Source organism: Elephas maximus, chromosome 16 (genome assembly GCF_024166365.1).
Source record: "Elephas maximus indicus isolate mEleMax1 chromosome 16, mEleMax1 primary haplotype, whole genome shotgun sequence".
In the NCBI taxonomy this organism is placed as follows: domain Eukaryota; kingdom Metazoa; phylum Chordata; class Mammalia; order Proboscidea; family Elephantidae; genus Elephas; species Elephas maximus.
In genome coordinates this window covers 49,143,944-49,158,525 of record NC_064834.1, presented here as the reverse complement: position 1 = coordinate 49,158,525, position 14,582 = coordinate 49,143,944, and the positions used below count along the sequence as shown (strand labels likewise).

The 14,582-nt window shown below is 55.2% G+C and overlaps 1 protein-coding gene across 2 annotated transcripts in view; it reads left to right on the top strand.

The window, feature by feature from the left end:
• The window catches only part of RRP12 (ribosomal RNA processing 12 homolog), a 42,090-nt gene extending 27,761 nt beyond the window's left edge, over positions 1-14,329 (top strand). For both annotated transcript variants that reach the window (XM_049855968.1, XM_049855967.1), the window contains exons 17-35: positions 719-783; positions 875-1,037; positions 1,527-1,681; positions 1,945-2,012; positions 2,575-2,668; positions 3,682-3,840; positions 3,954-4,034; positions 4,246-4,351; positions 4,582-4,689; positions 5,340-5,497; positions 7,305-7,396; positions 7,558-7,722; positions 7,901-8,076; positions 8,291-8,416; positions 9,844-9,893; positions 10,424-10,496; positions 11,951-12,018; positions 12,388-12,470; positions 13,827-14,329. In XM_049855968.1, the coding sequence (XP_049711925.1) occupies positions 719-783; positions 875-1,037; positions 1,527-1,681; positions 1,945-2,012; positions 2,575-2,668; positions 3,682-3,840; positions 3,954-4,034; positions 4,246-4,351; positions 4,582-4,689; positions 5,340-5,497; positions 7,305-7,396; positions 7,558-7,722; positions 7,901-8,076; positions 8,291-8,416; positions 9,844-9,893; positions 10,424-10,496; positions 11,951-12,018; positions 12,388-12,470; positions 13,827-13,932 (2,096 nt within the window). In that variant the 3' untranslated portion in view covers positions 13,933-14,329. The remainder of the gene's footprint in view (positions 1-718; positions 784-874; positions 1,038-1,526; positions 1,682-1,944; positions 2,013-2,574; positions 2,669-3,681; positions 3,841-3,953; positions 4,035-4,245; positions 4,352-4,581; positions 4,690-5,339; positions 5,498-7,304; positions 7,397-7,557; positions 7,723-7,900; positions 8,077-8,290; positions 8,417-9,843; positions 9,894-10,423; positions 10,497-11,950; positions 12,019-12,387; positions 12,471-13,826) is intronic.
• The last annotated feature ends 253 nt before the right edge of the window (positions 14,330-14,582 follow it).

Sequence of the window (14,582 nt, the reverse complement as noted above, 5' to 3'; positions counted from 1 at the left end):
TCATATGTGTGGAAAGATGTTCCCTGTGGTTTATACTAGCAGAAGTTCCGAGGCAATCTACATGACGTCCCTCAGTGGGTACCGGTTAAGTTAGTTAAGATAAAGCCCCCTGTGGAATATGATGTAGTCATTATAAAGAAAGAAAGAGGCCGTGAGGGGGCATGGATGTGTGTAGCAGATGGTGAGCTGAACCAACAGGATTCAAATCCCAGCTCAGCCACTCCACGGTGTGGTGACTTTGGGCAAGTTATTTAACGCCTCGGGGTCTGCACACCTGTAAAGCGAGGAGGAAAATTGTGATGTTGCGAGAATTAAATGATGCATAGAAAGTGCACGTTACATAGCCTGGCACGTAGAAACTGTTTGATAAACGCTACCAACTTCTGTTTATCATCAAGTAAATCACAGTTACGGACCGATATATGTATTGTACAGTCCTGTTTATGTTTTAATACACGTGAGTGTGTTCAGAGACTTAATAAAGTCAGAGGAGACAGTGGCTATCTCTGCAGAGTAAGATTCTGGGGAGGTCTTGGCTCTCTGTTTGATCTAGGTCTGGTTTATTTCCTATAATGGACAAGAACTATGTTTTTATTTATGGGGAGAAGGAAATCACTGATAATTCAACCCTCGTCACCAGACTTTTGGTTTTGGTAAAATGACGCCATTGGCCAGGTGGGTGCCCTGGGTTACACTATGTCCTTGTCTCACACTCCAGCAATGGAGCTGGCCCAGGTGGGCAGCACAGTGGAGTCCAAGATCTACGACACGCTCCAGTGGCAGGTATGGAGCTGGGGTGGGGGCAGCATGGGTGGGTAGAACAGGGCACGGGCTGCTAGGTGTCACTGTCCTTAACCATCACCTTCCTCCCCAGATCTGGACCCTCCTGCCTGGGTTCTGCACGAGGCCCACAGATGTGGCCACCTCCTTCAAAGGGCTGGCACGGACGCTGGGCACGGCCATCAGTGAGCGTCCAGACCTGAGGGTCACGGTGTGCCAGGCCCTGCGTACCCTCATCACCAAGGGCTGTGAGGCAGGTACGTGTGGGCTCGGGGTGAGAGGGCAGGTGACTGGGATGACATGGGTGCCCCTGCCCTCCACCTCCTGGCCTGGTATTTAAAAATACCACTGGTCACTGCTAGGCAGAGCCAAAGAAATTAGCCTCTTGATTTCATCCTTTGCAAGGACTCGAGGAGTTAGTAGGGGGCTGAAAACTGCCCCGGCTCTCTTCTTTGCTCCCAGTGTACTGACAGTTGCTGTGGATTTATTCCGTGACGTTGAAGGCTTTATTGTGCGGCTAGCAGAGTGCTGGCCCCAGGACAGGAGCCGTGGAGGAGCGTAGACCACTGTGGCACCTCGTTCTCTGTGCCCTGACCTCAGCCTCTCCTGTCAGTGGGAAGCATAAAACCAGGGCCCCCAGGCCCTGCCACAGGGTTCCTCAAAAAGATGCCCATAGGCTGCAGCCTGGTGACCTTTGGCGGGGACAGCTCCAGCCCCTTTCATGCAAACTGTGGTCCTTCTGCCAGAGGCTGACCGAGCCGAAGTGAGCCGCTTTGCCAAGAACTTTCTGCCAATCCTCTTTAACCTGTACGGGCAACCTGTTGCCACTGGGGACACCCCAGCCCCTCGCCGGGCCGTGCTTGAAACCATCAAAACTTACCTCACCATAACCGAGCCTCAGGTGAGCTGGTGGAGGGGTGGAGGAATGCTCTCAGGTGGGCGAGTGTTGGGTTAGGCATGTTGGAAAACCACCGGGGCTCGTTTTGAGTTTCTGCCACATGGAGGACAGGAGACCAGATACCAGTGGTCGTGGCTTGGGCTGGGCTGGCGGCTTCTAAGTATCAATGGCAGGGAAGGGTCAGACAACTCTGGGACCTGCTGCTGCTTCTCTGTGTATCTCTCTTCCCCAACACCCCTTCCTTCTCATCCCCTTGGGGTTGCCAGTTGGTGAATGGTTTCCTGGAAAAAGCCAGTGAGAAGGTGCTCGACCCTGCCAGCTCTGACTTCACCAGGTAACGTGCTCCAAGCTTCCCCACTTGAGTTGGGGCAGCCCAGGGGGCTAGAGGTGTGCCTGGCAGAAGCCCTGTGGCTTTTTTCTGGAATTATTTGGGAAAGTCTTGAGATATTGAATGTTACAGCTCTACCATGAGGCTTGACTGACTTCTTTCTCCTGGAGAGGCATATAGCCTACTGGGGAGGAATGAGGACCCTGGAGACATGGTGCCCAGGTTCAAATCCCAGCTCCACCACTTACTGGCTGTGTGATCTTGGACAAGTTACTTACCCACTCTGCCTCTGTGTCTTCATTTGTAACATGGGCATGATAGCTGTACCTGACTTACAGGGTTGCTGTGAGAATTGAAACAACTTATAAAGCACCTTGAGCAGCGCGTGGTACATTATAATTGCTCAGTTAGTACCAGCTGGCATTATCGTTCACAGGCTTCTTAGGGGCCTCTTGTCCTCCTCATGCTGACTTCGACCACCCCCTTACCAGAAGACTGGAGACCACTGACAGTCTCTGCCCTTCTCCAGCGCCCTACAACCCGTTCCTTGTCTCCTGCCCCTGAGCAGATTGTCTGTCCTGGACCTGGTCGTGGCCTTGGCTCCTCATGCTGATGAAGCTGCAATCAGCAAGCTGTATTCCACCATCCAGCCCTACCTAGAGGTGAGCTGGGAGGCCCAGAGTCCCAGTGACCACCCCTGGAGGGAGATGGGGCTTCCTGGGAAGGTGGGGCCTGCCTTCTCATCTTCATCCCCTGCTGTTGCCCCAGACCAGGCCCCTGTCTGCTTTCTGGAGTGGCTTCTCCCTGCACCTGTCTGGCCTGTCTATCACGTAGGTGCCGGGGCGACTGAACTACATAGCTGAGCTCAGGCCTCACCTGCAAAGGCTTCTTATGTAGAACGGAAGCCAGGCTCCTTTGGTGGGCTCTCTGACTAGGCCCATCCAAGACTGGCCTGATCTTTACCCTCCTCTGCCACTCCTGCCGCATTAGGCTGCTTTTAAGAGTCTCAGATATAGCAGGCCCCTCTGTGCCTTTCCACATGCTAGGCCCTCTGCTTGAAATGCTCGCCCTGCCCACTGCAGCCAACCACTATGCAAGCACAGCTCCGTGGGGGTCTCCTGAAAGCCTTCACCCTGAGGCTGATTAATAATCAGTTACCAAACAGCATGAGAAGTGCTCTGGGGGGACCATGCAGGCGAACCCACAAGTCCAGGACGGGGCTACCTAACCTCAGGAAAGGCACCTGGGGGTAAGAGCTACATTGAAACAGTAGGAAGTCAGCCAGGCGAAGGAGGGGTGAGAAGAGTGCTCCAGCTGGAAAGAGCAGGTGCAAAGGCCCTGTGCGTTCCAGGCCCAGGGCATTCATGCTGCTGGGTGTGTGCTGCTTGGAGTGGGCGAGTGCAGTGCTTGGAGGCCATGCAGGGCTCACTCGCTGCAGTGCCCCCAGTGCCTGGAACAGGAGTTAGTTTCTCTGTCCATGTTCCGCTGGCCTCATCAGACTCGTGAGCCCTGGGAGGGCAGGGCCAGATTCTTCTCTGAATCCCCTCCAGGGCTGGCCACAGTCATGGTGGATGCTCAGAAAATGTTTCTGTAAATGTTAGTGAACGGAGTGGGGGTGGATGGTGCTGTCCCTGCCCCCTCCCTACCCACCCCTGACTGCTGTGCTACCTCCCAGAGCAAGGCGCACGGGGTGCAGAAGAAGGCTTACCGCGTGCTGGAGGAAGTGTGTGCCAGCCCCCAGGGCCCTGGGGCCCGCTTCGTGCAGAGCCACCTGGACGACCTGAAGAAGACCCTTTTGGACTCTCTGCGGAGCACGTCCTCGCCAGCCAAGAGGGTGGGGCTCTGGGCAGCCTGCTCTGCCCAGGGAGGGAGGGCAGGCAACGCCAGGAGAGGAGCCATGGGGGGTTGGCACGGAGGGGTCCTGACTGTTGTCGCCCTGCCCCGCAGCCCCGTTTGAAGTGCCTGATACACATTGTGAGGAAACTCTCGGCGGAGCATGAGGAGTTCATTGCTGCCCTTGTTCCAGAGGTGAGGGGCGCAGGAGGGAGTATTGGTGTGTTTTGGGCTTTCCCTGGAGTGTGGCTCCTGAGGGCCAGGGGAGGGCAGGACAGGGGGTGGAGAGGGGATTGATTCTCTGCGCTGGAACCATGGGTACCCTTACCTGGCCCTGTTCTGCCTTGGACAGCAGGCCCGGAGTGGGTGGGTTCTGGGAGGTATGCTCACAGGCTATCTGGGCCAGGTGATCCTGTGCACCAAGGAGGTGTCAGTGGGGGCCCGGAAGAACGCCTTCGCCCTGCTGGTGGAGATGGGCCGTGCCTTCCTTCGGTTTGGCTCGAATCAGGAAGGTGAGGCCCAAGTGATTGGGGCTGAGGGAGGAAGGTCTGTTCTTGGCCAGGCGGGGGTAAGCACCCCTCAGAGTCACTGGTCAAAGAGAAAAAGTGGGGCGAGCTCCCTGGTCCTGGAGTTGGGAAGGCTGCTCCTCTGTGGCCCAGGATCCCCTCCTGGGGGGGCCCAGGATGGCGCGTGCGGGTGAGCTTTGTTCTGATGTGACACCGTCCTGGTCTCTGCCCCCCAGAGGCCCTGCAGCGCTACCTTGTCCTGATCTACCCTGGTCTTGTGGGCGCTGTGACCATGGTCAGCTGCAGCATCCTGGCCCTGACTCACCTCCTTTTTGAGTTTAAAGGTAAATGCTTCCTTCCTTGAAGGCCTGGGAAACCCTCAGGGTAGGAAACGGCCTGAAAGGTCAGGACAGGATAACCTCCAGACTGGGAAAAGGCCACAGGAAGCAGGAAGAAGAGCTGGACCCAAGGCTATCTGCTTCCTATAGTCTCTGTCTTCCTGCCCTTTCTGGCCAGGTTGAGGCACACCCTTCAGCCCCACTGTGCAAAGCAGCCATGCAGGTTAGCTGCCCTGCCTCCTACATCAGGACCATAGGCTAACTAAGTCGGATGCCTGGATTTTAGTCCTGGTTTTGCCTCTCACCAATGGTGTGAGACAGTGAGCAAGTTTTTCTTTTTTTTCTAATTATAAAAATGTGTATACATACACATATGTACGCATACAAGTATATATAGAAAATGGAATATTTTCTTAGAACCTCCATTTCTTATCTCTAAAATGGGGGAGAAAAATGGCACCTACCTCATAAGGTGGTTAAAGGACGAAAGGAGCTACCCCATGGGAAGTGATAAGAACTGTGCTAAGGATGTGGGAAGTCCCCAGAATGTTAGCTCCTACTGTTTGGCCTGGCAGGGGGAGGTGATAGCTGCTACTTCCCAAGAGGGGGTGTTGGTCTGGGTGGCGGCTCTGACAGTGGCCTTCTTTCCACCCTAGGCCTGATGGGAACCAGCATGGTGGAGCAGTTGCTGAAGAATGTGTGCCTGCTCCTGGCCTCTCGCACCCGCGATGTCGTCAAATCTGCGCTGGGCTTCATCAAGGTGGTGGTGGTCATCATGGATGTAGCACACCTGGCCAAGCATGTGCAGCTGGTGGTGAGTGTCCCCTCCTCTCAGTGGCCAGACAGCCTCCTGGCTGCCAGCCCAGCAAGTCCCAACATTTTCAGTTTTTTAGCCACAGACTACTTTGTGCAACAGAAGGTGGTACGGAAGCCCTGGAAGGGGTGCTGGTAAGGTGAGGTGGGGTGCGATGCCCAGGCTGCCTCTCACTACCCCCATGGCCCCTCCAGGGAACCAAAGACTAGTGAGCAGGGCCAACCCTTGTTTTGCAGATGGGGAGCAGAGGCCCACAGAGGCAGGGAGTCCCTTAGGTCACTGCTGGTCAGAAGCAGTGCTGGGACCAGAACCCAAGGCTCAGGGCTCTTCTTCTGCAGGGACCCCCTTCTTGCCTTTTTTTTTGCGTCTTGCCTTTTGACCTTCCTGGTTCGAGGAGGCTCCTCCGGACACCCCCTGCTTGGGCTACAGAAAGGTCAGAAGAGCCCTTTGGTATTAGGTCCATGGCCCCCTCCTACCCAAGGGGAGCCTGGCCCAGGGGCATCATGCTCTCAGCAAGCTGAGACTACCCTCCAAACCCTCAGTTACCCATTTCCAGCTGGACTGAGTCCCATCAGACCTCCAGGTCCCTCTTGCATATCTCTTTGAGGCTGGCCCTAGGTCACGGCAGGAAGCAGCAGGTGAGAGTCAGGATAGCCTGCCCCTGCCCCCCAGAGCCTGCAGCCTAACTGGGAACCAAAGACAGGTCAGAGCCGTGATCTGCAGTGGGGATGGTAGAATTGATAAAGAGCCCTTCAAGAATAGGAGAGAGAAGCCCTATCCCCCAACCCCACTGAGAGACACTGCAAATAACAAGATCTGTTACAGATGACCCAGACCAGGCAGGATGAAGGTTTGAGAGCAGCCAACCAGAGAATAAGGCAGTGTAATAGAAGGGAAGCATGGAACCGAGAAGGAGGAAGCTGGGCGTGACCTGGCCTAGACTCCTGCCTCTGCCACTGGGGCCACGTAGTGGCCACTTATCCCTCTGTGCCTCAGTTTCCTCATCTGTAATCTGGGGATGAGAATGGCATCTGCCTCGTTGGGTTGTTCTTGATCCAGTGAGATCATGCATGTAAAGACTCTTCAAACGATCCTGAAGCTGTAATCTTGGTGGGGTGGTGGAGGGTTGTGTCATGAAGGAGGGTTTAGGGGGAAGATGGGGTGCTGCCCAGGTTATGGAAGGGTGATTGCACTGAGGGGTGGGCCAGGAGCAGGGCCCGATTGCCCTGACCCAGGTGTGGTCGGCACTGAGTGGGCAGGTGGGGGAGAAGGCTCACCCTCCTGACGATGGTGTGGTCAGCACTGAGTGGGTGGGTGGGGGAGAAGGCTCGCCACCCTGGCCCCAGTTTGGATGGCACTGAGTGGGCGGGTCGGGGAGAAGGCTCACCGGCCTGGCCCGGCTCTGGTGGGCACTGAGTGGGTAGGTGGGGGAGAAGGCTCGCCGCCCTGGCCCCGGTTTGGACACCACTGAGTGGGTGGGTGGGTGGGTGGGGGAGAAGGCTCACCGCCCTGGCCCGGGTCTGGTCAGCACTGAGTGGGTGGGTGGGGGAGAAGCCTCGCCACCCTGGCCCCAGTTTGGATGGCACTGAGTAGGCGGGTGGGGGAGAAGGCTCACCGCCCTGGCCAGGGTCTAGTCGGCACTGAGTGGGTGGGTGGGGGGAAGGCTCACCCCCCTGGCCCCAGTCTGGATGGCACTGAGTGGATGGGTGGGGAGAACGCTCACCCACCTGGCCCCAGTGTGGATGGCACTGAGTGGGCAGGTGGGGGAGAAGGCTCGCCCCCCTGAGACCTGTGCTTGGCCTGGCAGATGGAAGCCATTGGGAAACTTTCAGACGACATGCGGCGCCACTTCCGTATGAAGCTTCGGAACCTGTTCACCAAGTTCATGCGCAAGTTTGGGTCTGTGCACTGAATAGCAGAGGAGTGGAGGGGTTTTCCGTCCCAGCAGGGTCCTGCAGAGAAGGGATCAGCCTGGGTGACAGGTCCCTCCCCTGTGACCTCTTGCTCTGGGTACTGCTCTCTGGCCAGGGCCCCTCACTGCCCTTCTTTGCCACCGTCAGATTTGAGCTAGTGAAGGGGCTGCTGCCTGAAGAGTACCATAAAGTCCTGGTAAACATCCGGAAAGCTGAGGCCCGGGCAAAGAGGCAACGTAACCTGAACCAGGCTGCTATGGAGGAGGAGGAGGAAGATGAAGAGGCGGAGCCCACCCAGGGCAAAGGTGACAGGTGAGACCCACGGCAGGGCTTATGGCAACCTGGCCTCCCCCATCCTGGAGCCTGCTCAGGCAGTGCCCAGCAGGGCCCTGCAGAGAAGGGGCCAGGCTGGGTGACCAGATTCCTCCCCTGTGACCTCCTACCCCGTCCCTCCTGGGAGCACTCTGACTTGGGGCGTCTCTGTCCTCAGCATCGAGGAGATTCTGGCTGACTCGGAGGATGAGGACGATGACGAGAAACAGGAAAGGAGCCGGGGCAAGGAGCAGCGGAAGCTGGCACGACAGAGGAGCAGAGCATGGCTGAAGGAGGGTGGTGGGGACGAGCCCCTCAACTTCCTAGACCCCAAGGTGGCCCAGCGAGTCCTAGGTAAGCAGAGTGCTGGCCTGTCAGCTCTGAGAACAGGCATGACTTGTGCCAGATTCTTGGGGGAAGCAGATGAGGGGCTTTCGTGGCAGGCCAGTGGGCACCCTCACACACTTTACACTGTCCCAGGACACAGATTGGACTTGTTGGTCATGATAAGGGTGTTCGTGGGCTGGGTGGGCCCTCCACCTCCTCACCCCACACTTTGCTGCTTCAGCCACTCAGCCCGGGCCAGGCCGGGGCAAGAGGAAGGACCACGGCTTCAAGGTGAGCGCCGACGGCCGGCTGATCATCCGGGAGGGGGACGATGGCGACCAGGTGGAGGAAGAGGACGGCAATAAAGGTGGGGCCACCTGTCCATCCTGGCCTGCGCTGCTTCTGGCCTGGCCAGGCCTGCACTTGTTCATTCATTTCCTCTTTCATTCATTTATTCATTTACTCAGTGACCATTTGTTGGGGAAACAAAGGTGAAGACTGATATAAGGAGCTTCTAAGGCGACTTTCTCAAACTTCTTGAGTTTCTCAAACTTCTATGACCACACTAAGAAATCTGTTATGTTGCAACCCAGCCATTTAAACAGCGCATGTGTCATGCAAGCAAAATGTTCACAAAACAGTACTTCCTCTTACCATGTGTGATGTACTCTGTTGTCCTGTGTTCTGTTCTTCTTTCCTTCCTTTTTTGAAAATGCAAACTCTTCTGAGGCCCTGAAGGTCATGTAGAGGTAGAAAGACACCTTCCCAGTTTCCTGATTTCTTTGTTTTGTACTGTCCAGGACTTACCAGGTGTGATATCTTGGAGTTCTCTTTACCATTTCCCGCTCCGTTTCCATGTATCCATCCCTTGAATCATAAGAGCCTAGGCCTTCTAGAAAACACCTGTCTTCCCTTTTTGTTTGGTTCCCACTGCACGCTCTGGGCCCTGACTCGTGGAGGCCTCCTCACCAGTGGTCTCATCACTGCCCAGCACCCTCAGTGCCAGGGGCATTCAGGTGGGCAGTGCACCCAGGCAGCCCACTCCACATTTCTAGCCACTTGTGCGACTTCGTGCCATTCTGCACGTACAGGTGGGGGTTACTTGGACTTTGGAGCCAGGCTGCCTGCATGTGGATCTTGGCCACTAACTTACCAGACTTGTGACTTTGGACAATTATTTAACCTTTCTGTGCCGCAGTTTTCACACCTCCAACAAGGGCATAGTACTGCTACCTGCTTTGTAGGGTGGTCATGCAGGTGCAGTGGGGTCACAGTTGTACCTGTGCTGGGGTAAATGTACTGTTACAGTTTCGTCCTCGGGTCTCTTCATTGCGCTGTTCTCACCCCTTAACCTTTCCAGGCTCCTCAGTTCCCTCTAGCCTGTGTATTCCTGCTACTGAGAATGCCCCTCCTCTTTTTTCTGCTTCTCCAAACCCTCCCCATTCTTGAAGACCTAGCTCAAGTCCATTGTAACCTTTCTGCGGCTCCCCAGCCTTCAGGCCTTATTCGCGGGAACTCCTGCCAAGCCCAGAGATTGCTCAGTCCTTGGCCCCTAGTCACATGCTGTTTTGACATCTTTTGGTTGTTGGTTGACTTTGCTTGAGTTTGTCTTCCCTCCAACTGCTTAGTCTCATACATTTTTCTGTCCCCACACAGTGTCCAGCTCATGTGGGGTGGGTGGGAGGTTTGCAAACAGGAGGATGAAGCCATCTGGAGGAAAGGGTGGGCTTTGGGAAAGCTGGAGGGCTCCCTGCATGCTCACAGGCCTCTCTTCCTTCTGGCCCCACCTTCCAGGTGAGAACGAGGAGATCGCTGACCTGATGGAAGACATGGGTGTCCGGAGTGTAAGTAATTCCTGCTGAGCGGAGGGTAGGGGCCTCAGACCTAAGCCTTCTTTTTACCATTCCCCACACCTTTCCCCTATTCCCTCTCTACCTGCCCTCTTCCTGAGTGCTCGGTGGGTCCTAAAGGATGTGCATGGCGGGCAGCCAGGGGTTGTAGGTGCATATGTGGAGGAGGGTATGTGATGGCTCTGGGGGCGGGGGGCTTGGGTCACTCTGAAGCACTCGATGGCACCTAACAACAACAGGCTGAGGGTTGGGGTGCCCAGGCAGGGTGAGGGGTGGGTTCGGTGCAGAGAGGCTAAGCAGTGGATACCCGCTCTGCAGTCAGGACCTGGCAGGAGCCTCCCCTCTGTACTTCCTAGCTGTATGATCTGGGACAGTTGTTTGCCCTCTCTGAGCCTTCATTTCTTCAGCTGTAATTAGCAGAGGGCCTTTCATGCTCGATGCAGGTGACTGCTGCCTTTACTGTTGTCACTAACCAGGATGGTCATGTGCCCTTATTCACTAATTTCCTGTTTGGCTCTGTATAGAAAAAATACCAGAAGCTTAAGCGTCGCCAAGAGGCTGATGACGAGGAGCTGGAGATGCTGCCTCAGTACCAAGGTGAGGCTTCCGGTCTTCTCTCTCAGGACATGCTGTCCCCTGTCTCCTGCACTAGGCAGGGAGTTCTGGAGAGGTGGCAGAGCCGTGAGGTTGTACAACCTGGTTGCACTCAGTTGGCACCCACAAAGACTGGCTGGTATATTACCCAAGACTGCTTGGGGGAGAGGCGGCCTGGGGCAAAGAAGTGAGAAGCATGGGAGTTAGATTTATACATGGAACCTCCAGCCCTCCGAGGAGCCTGAGCCTTCTCCTCTGCCCCTCACCCAGGCCTCCCATGAGGCTTGCAGCGTGCCCCAGCCCTGAGTCAGGCTGGGTGTGGAGAAGCCACTTCGGCCTGTTTTAAGGGTGAAATTGGGAGGGCTGGGATTGGGCCTGGCTGAGAGGTTCCCGTAGCATTTATCTCTGGGCCTCCAGGCTGACCTCTCCCCAGAGTAGCTGCTCAATGCCACAGGCGGCCTTTATTCTTCATCTCCCCTCCTCCCTCCCAGGGCAGCCTCTGCAGGACCTTGGCTGTGCATCTGGAGGTCCAGGGGTTCCATGGGAACACCCTGATGCACAGCACCGATGTGTCCTTAGAGCTCTGGCATCCTAACCTGGCTAGAGAACCTCACAGCTCCTCCTTCTGGGGCCTCACACGCCGGGGCCCAGCTCACCTTCTCTGCTCTGAGGTGATGTGGTCCCGGAGAAGTACCAGACAAGGAGGCAGGAGGCCTGGGCATAGGACTATGTGCCCAGCTGCTGCTTAGCTGTGTGACATTGGCCTGGTCACACTATGAGCCTCTACTTCACCATCTTAGAGAGTCCTCCTGTGTCAGCACTGTAGGATTCCATCCACATCTGTGGGGATCCATGCTGGAAGTGACTAACCATGACCTTGGGCAGGCACCCTGCTCTCTAAGCCACAGTTTTCACATTTGTATGGTGGGATGCATACCTGTTTTTCTCTCTCTCAGTGTTGGTGGGAAGCACAAATGACACAAGGGGTAGGAAAGCCTGTGAAAAACTCTAAAGTGCCTCATTTTACAGATGAGGCTAAGAGGCTCCACAAAGTTGAGGTTGGGGCTGTTAAGTGGCACAGCTGGGAGTTAAACCTGGATCTGTGTGACCTCAAAGCCCATGTTCTTTCTCTGAGAACAAATGGAGGTTTAGCTGTGAAGAGAGTGAGGTATTTTGTTAGTGGAGAATACGTATGTTCTGCAGGTCACTGATAGGTCTCTCAGGATTCTCGGTCGACCTGAGGAGCCCAGTGGGCTAATTGTCAAATCTCTGGACAGTCCCTCCTCGAGGAAGGTCTTTGTTCTTGGTTGGTAGGAGACAGAGCCAAGTTCGTGCCTCTCCCCACTTGTTCCCAGCCACTCTCTGAAGAGAAGGTACGCGTCCCTTCTTCAGGTCGCAGGGTTGCAGGAGGCGGCTGCCCTGGCTCTGCCTGGCTCAGGTCTCTGTTCTCCCTCTAGCTGGAGGCTCTGGCATCCATCGCCCTCTGGCCAAGAAAGCCACACCCGGGGCTGAATACAAGGCCAAGGTAGGAGCTAAAGGTGGGGGAGAGGGATCTCCTGGTGCTGCACAATGCTAGGAGGGCAAGGAAGAGGCCCTGCGGCCCAGGCAGAGCATCTGGGAAAGAGTAAGGGCAGCTGTGCCCATCACTGTCCTCGAGAGGCACCTTTGTGGGTGAAGCCAGACCGAGGAAGGAGAAGGGGAGGGGGCATGCTGAGCTCTAGTTGGTACCTGAAGTTGGGGGCTTTTGTTGAATGGCCTTCCAGGGCTCTTTGGTGCCACCTATGGCAGAGAATGAAGGGAAGGGTAATGGCTCCGTCAAGTTGGGAGAGACTGGGGGGCAGGGGAGCAGGGGAACCCCACACTCCTAGCTGACTCTGTTTCTCTGGATGAGCAGAAAGCAAAGGGTGACATGAAGAAGAAAGGTCGGCTTGACCCCTATGCCTACATCCCCCTCAACAGAACCAAGCTCAACCGCAGGTACGCCTTTGTGCTGGGGCTAGAGGCTGGCGGTAGGGAGCTCAGTACTCCATGGAAGGGAGGGCCTCGTTCTCACTAAACTCTCAACTCAGTTGCTCAAGTCTCTTCCAGTTTTCTATTTTTACTTTTTAACATGCACCTACATATAGTTGGTGTGTACATATGACAAGAACCGCATGTTTAGCATGGTATTGTGTCTCATAAACATTTCTCAAGATGCCCTGGTGGTGCAGTAGTTGAGCACTCAGCTGCTTAACAAAAGGTTGGCAGCTCTAACGCACCAACAGCTGCATGGGAGAAAAGACCTGGCGATCAGTTCTGATAGAAATTACAGACTAGGAAACCCCGTGGGGTAGTTCTGCTCTGTCCTGTCGGAATTGACTCAACGGCACCTGATAACAACAAACATTTCCCAGTATCTGTACTCCACACGGAAACCTGGTGGCGTAGTGGTTAAGTGCTACAGCTGCTAACCAAAGGGTCGGCAGTTCAGATCTGCCAGGTGCTCCTTGGAAACTTCATGGGGCAGTTCTACTCTGTCCTGTAGGGTCGCTATGAGTTGGAATCGACTCGATGGCACTGGGTTTGGTTTTTGGTTTTGGGTGCTCCACACAGTCATCATTTCTAATATCTTTGTGTAATTTGCTTTTCTAATTCCCCCTTATTGGAGCCCTGGTTCTGCAATGGTTAGGCACCTGGCTGCTAACCGCAAGGTTGGCAGTTCAAACCCACCCAGCAGCTCCACCAGAAATAAACCTGGAAATCTGCTTCTGTAAAGATGATAACCAAAAAAGACAATGGGGCAGTTTTACTCTATGACATGAGGTTGCTATGAGTTTGAGTCGACTCAACGTCACCCAACAACAAATCCCTTATTAGTGGGAAATTAGTGTTGCTTCCAACTTTTGGCCATTAATAACTAGGGCTCTTGGGGGCAGGTGTGAGGGTCACGTGGGATAGCATATTTTGGAGTGCTTTGGAACTAATATTACACAAATACAAGGAATTGATGTTCCAAACTCAATCACAGATGTGCTTTGCTGAAGAAGAGTTACCTTCAGATGGGAGGATGGGCAGATAGCGTGAGCTTTCACCATCTCTGTACATACACTTGGGGAGGTACTGGAAGGGAGGACGTTTCCTGGGGGATTGTGCCTGAAGCAGAACGGTGAAATCAGGAAGGAACTGTGTGGAAGCTGGGGCTGCCCACGTGGCTGCCTGGTCCACATGCTGCCCGGTGGGCAGTGCCTCCGCCTCCTACTCTCTGCTGGCGCTGGGGTGAGGCATCCTTTGACATTATGGGAAGGGCTGCTTGTTCTCAATGAGGTGTGACCCTTCTATTCCTTGTCCCTACAGGAAGAAGGTGAAGCTACAGGGACAATTCAAAGGCCTGGTGAAAGCTGCCCAGCGGGGGTCCCAGGCAGGACACAAACTCCGAAGAAAGGATCGCCGCAGGCCCTAAAGCCCCAGGGCTCCCGGGCTGCCCTGTGCTCCAGCCCGAGGCCCCTTTTCAGCCCCACGCTACCTTGACATCAGCTCCAGGTGCCTGAGACTGGCAGAGCATGGAGCCAGAATGACTTGTTGGAACAGGGCTTGGCTCCCAGGTCAGTGCCCAGGCTTTTAGCTCCAGGTGGGAACTGCCTTGGAGTCTAGAGATGTGTGTGGCCTCAGCACTTCTGAGTGGGCCCAATGGGGCACTGTGCTTCCTGCCCAGAGCAGCCTTGTGCAACAGATGGACAGTCCAAGGATTACCTAGCTCATCCCTCTCCAACTGCTTGTAGCCACACGTCACTGTCGGCTAGCTCTGGACTAGGGTGTGAGATTTACAACCAGACTCAGAATAAACCTGTACCAGCCCACACTGTCCCTGGATAATGTTTCATCACCCACCCCCTCCAGTGACAATAACAGTATTCAGTCATTGGCAACAGTGGCTTGACTCCTTGCTGTCCACCTCCCAGCAACCAACCCAGGGTGTATGTAGAGTGATGCCGTGTACACAGGCTGGACTTTAGAACTTGCCCAGAAGTGCCCACCTGTGTCAGAAGGCCTCCCTGCCTCCACTTTACAATTTCCCACTCAGGTAATGGCAGTTGGCAGGCCAGGAGGAGC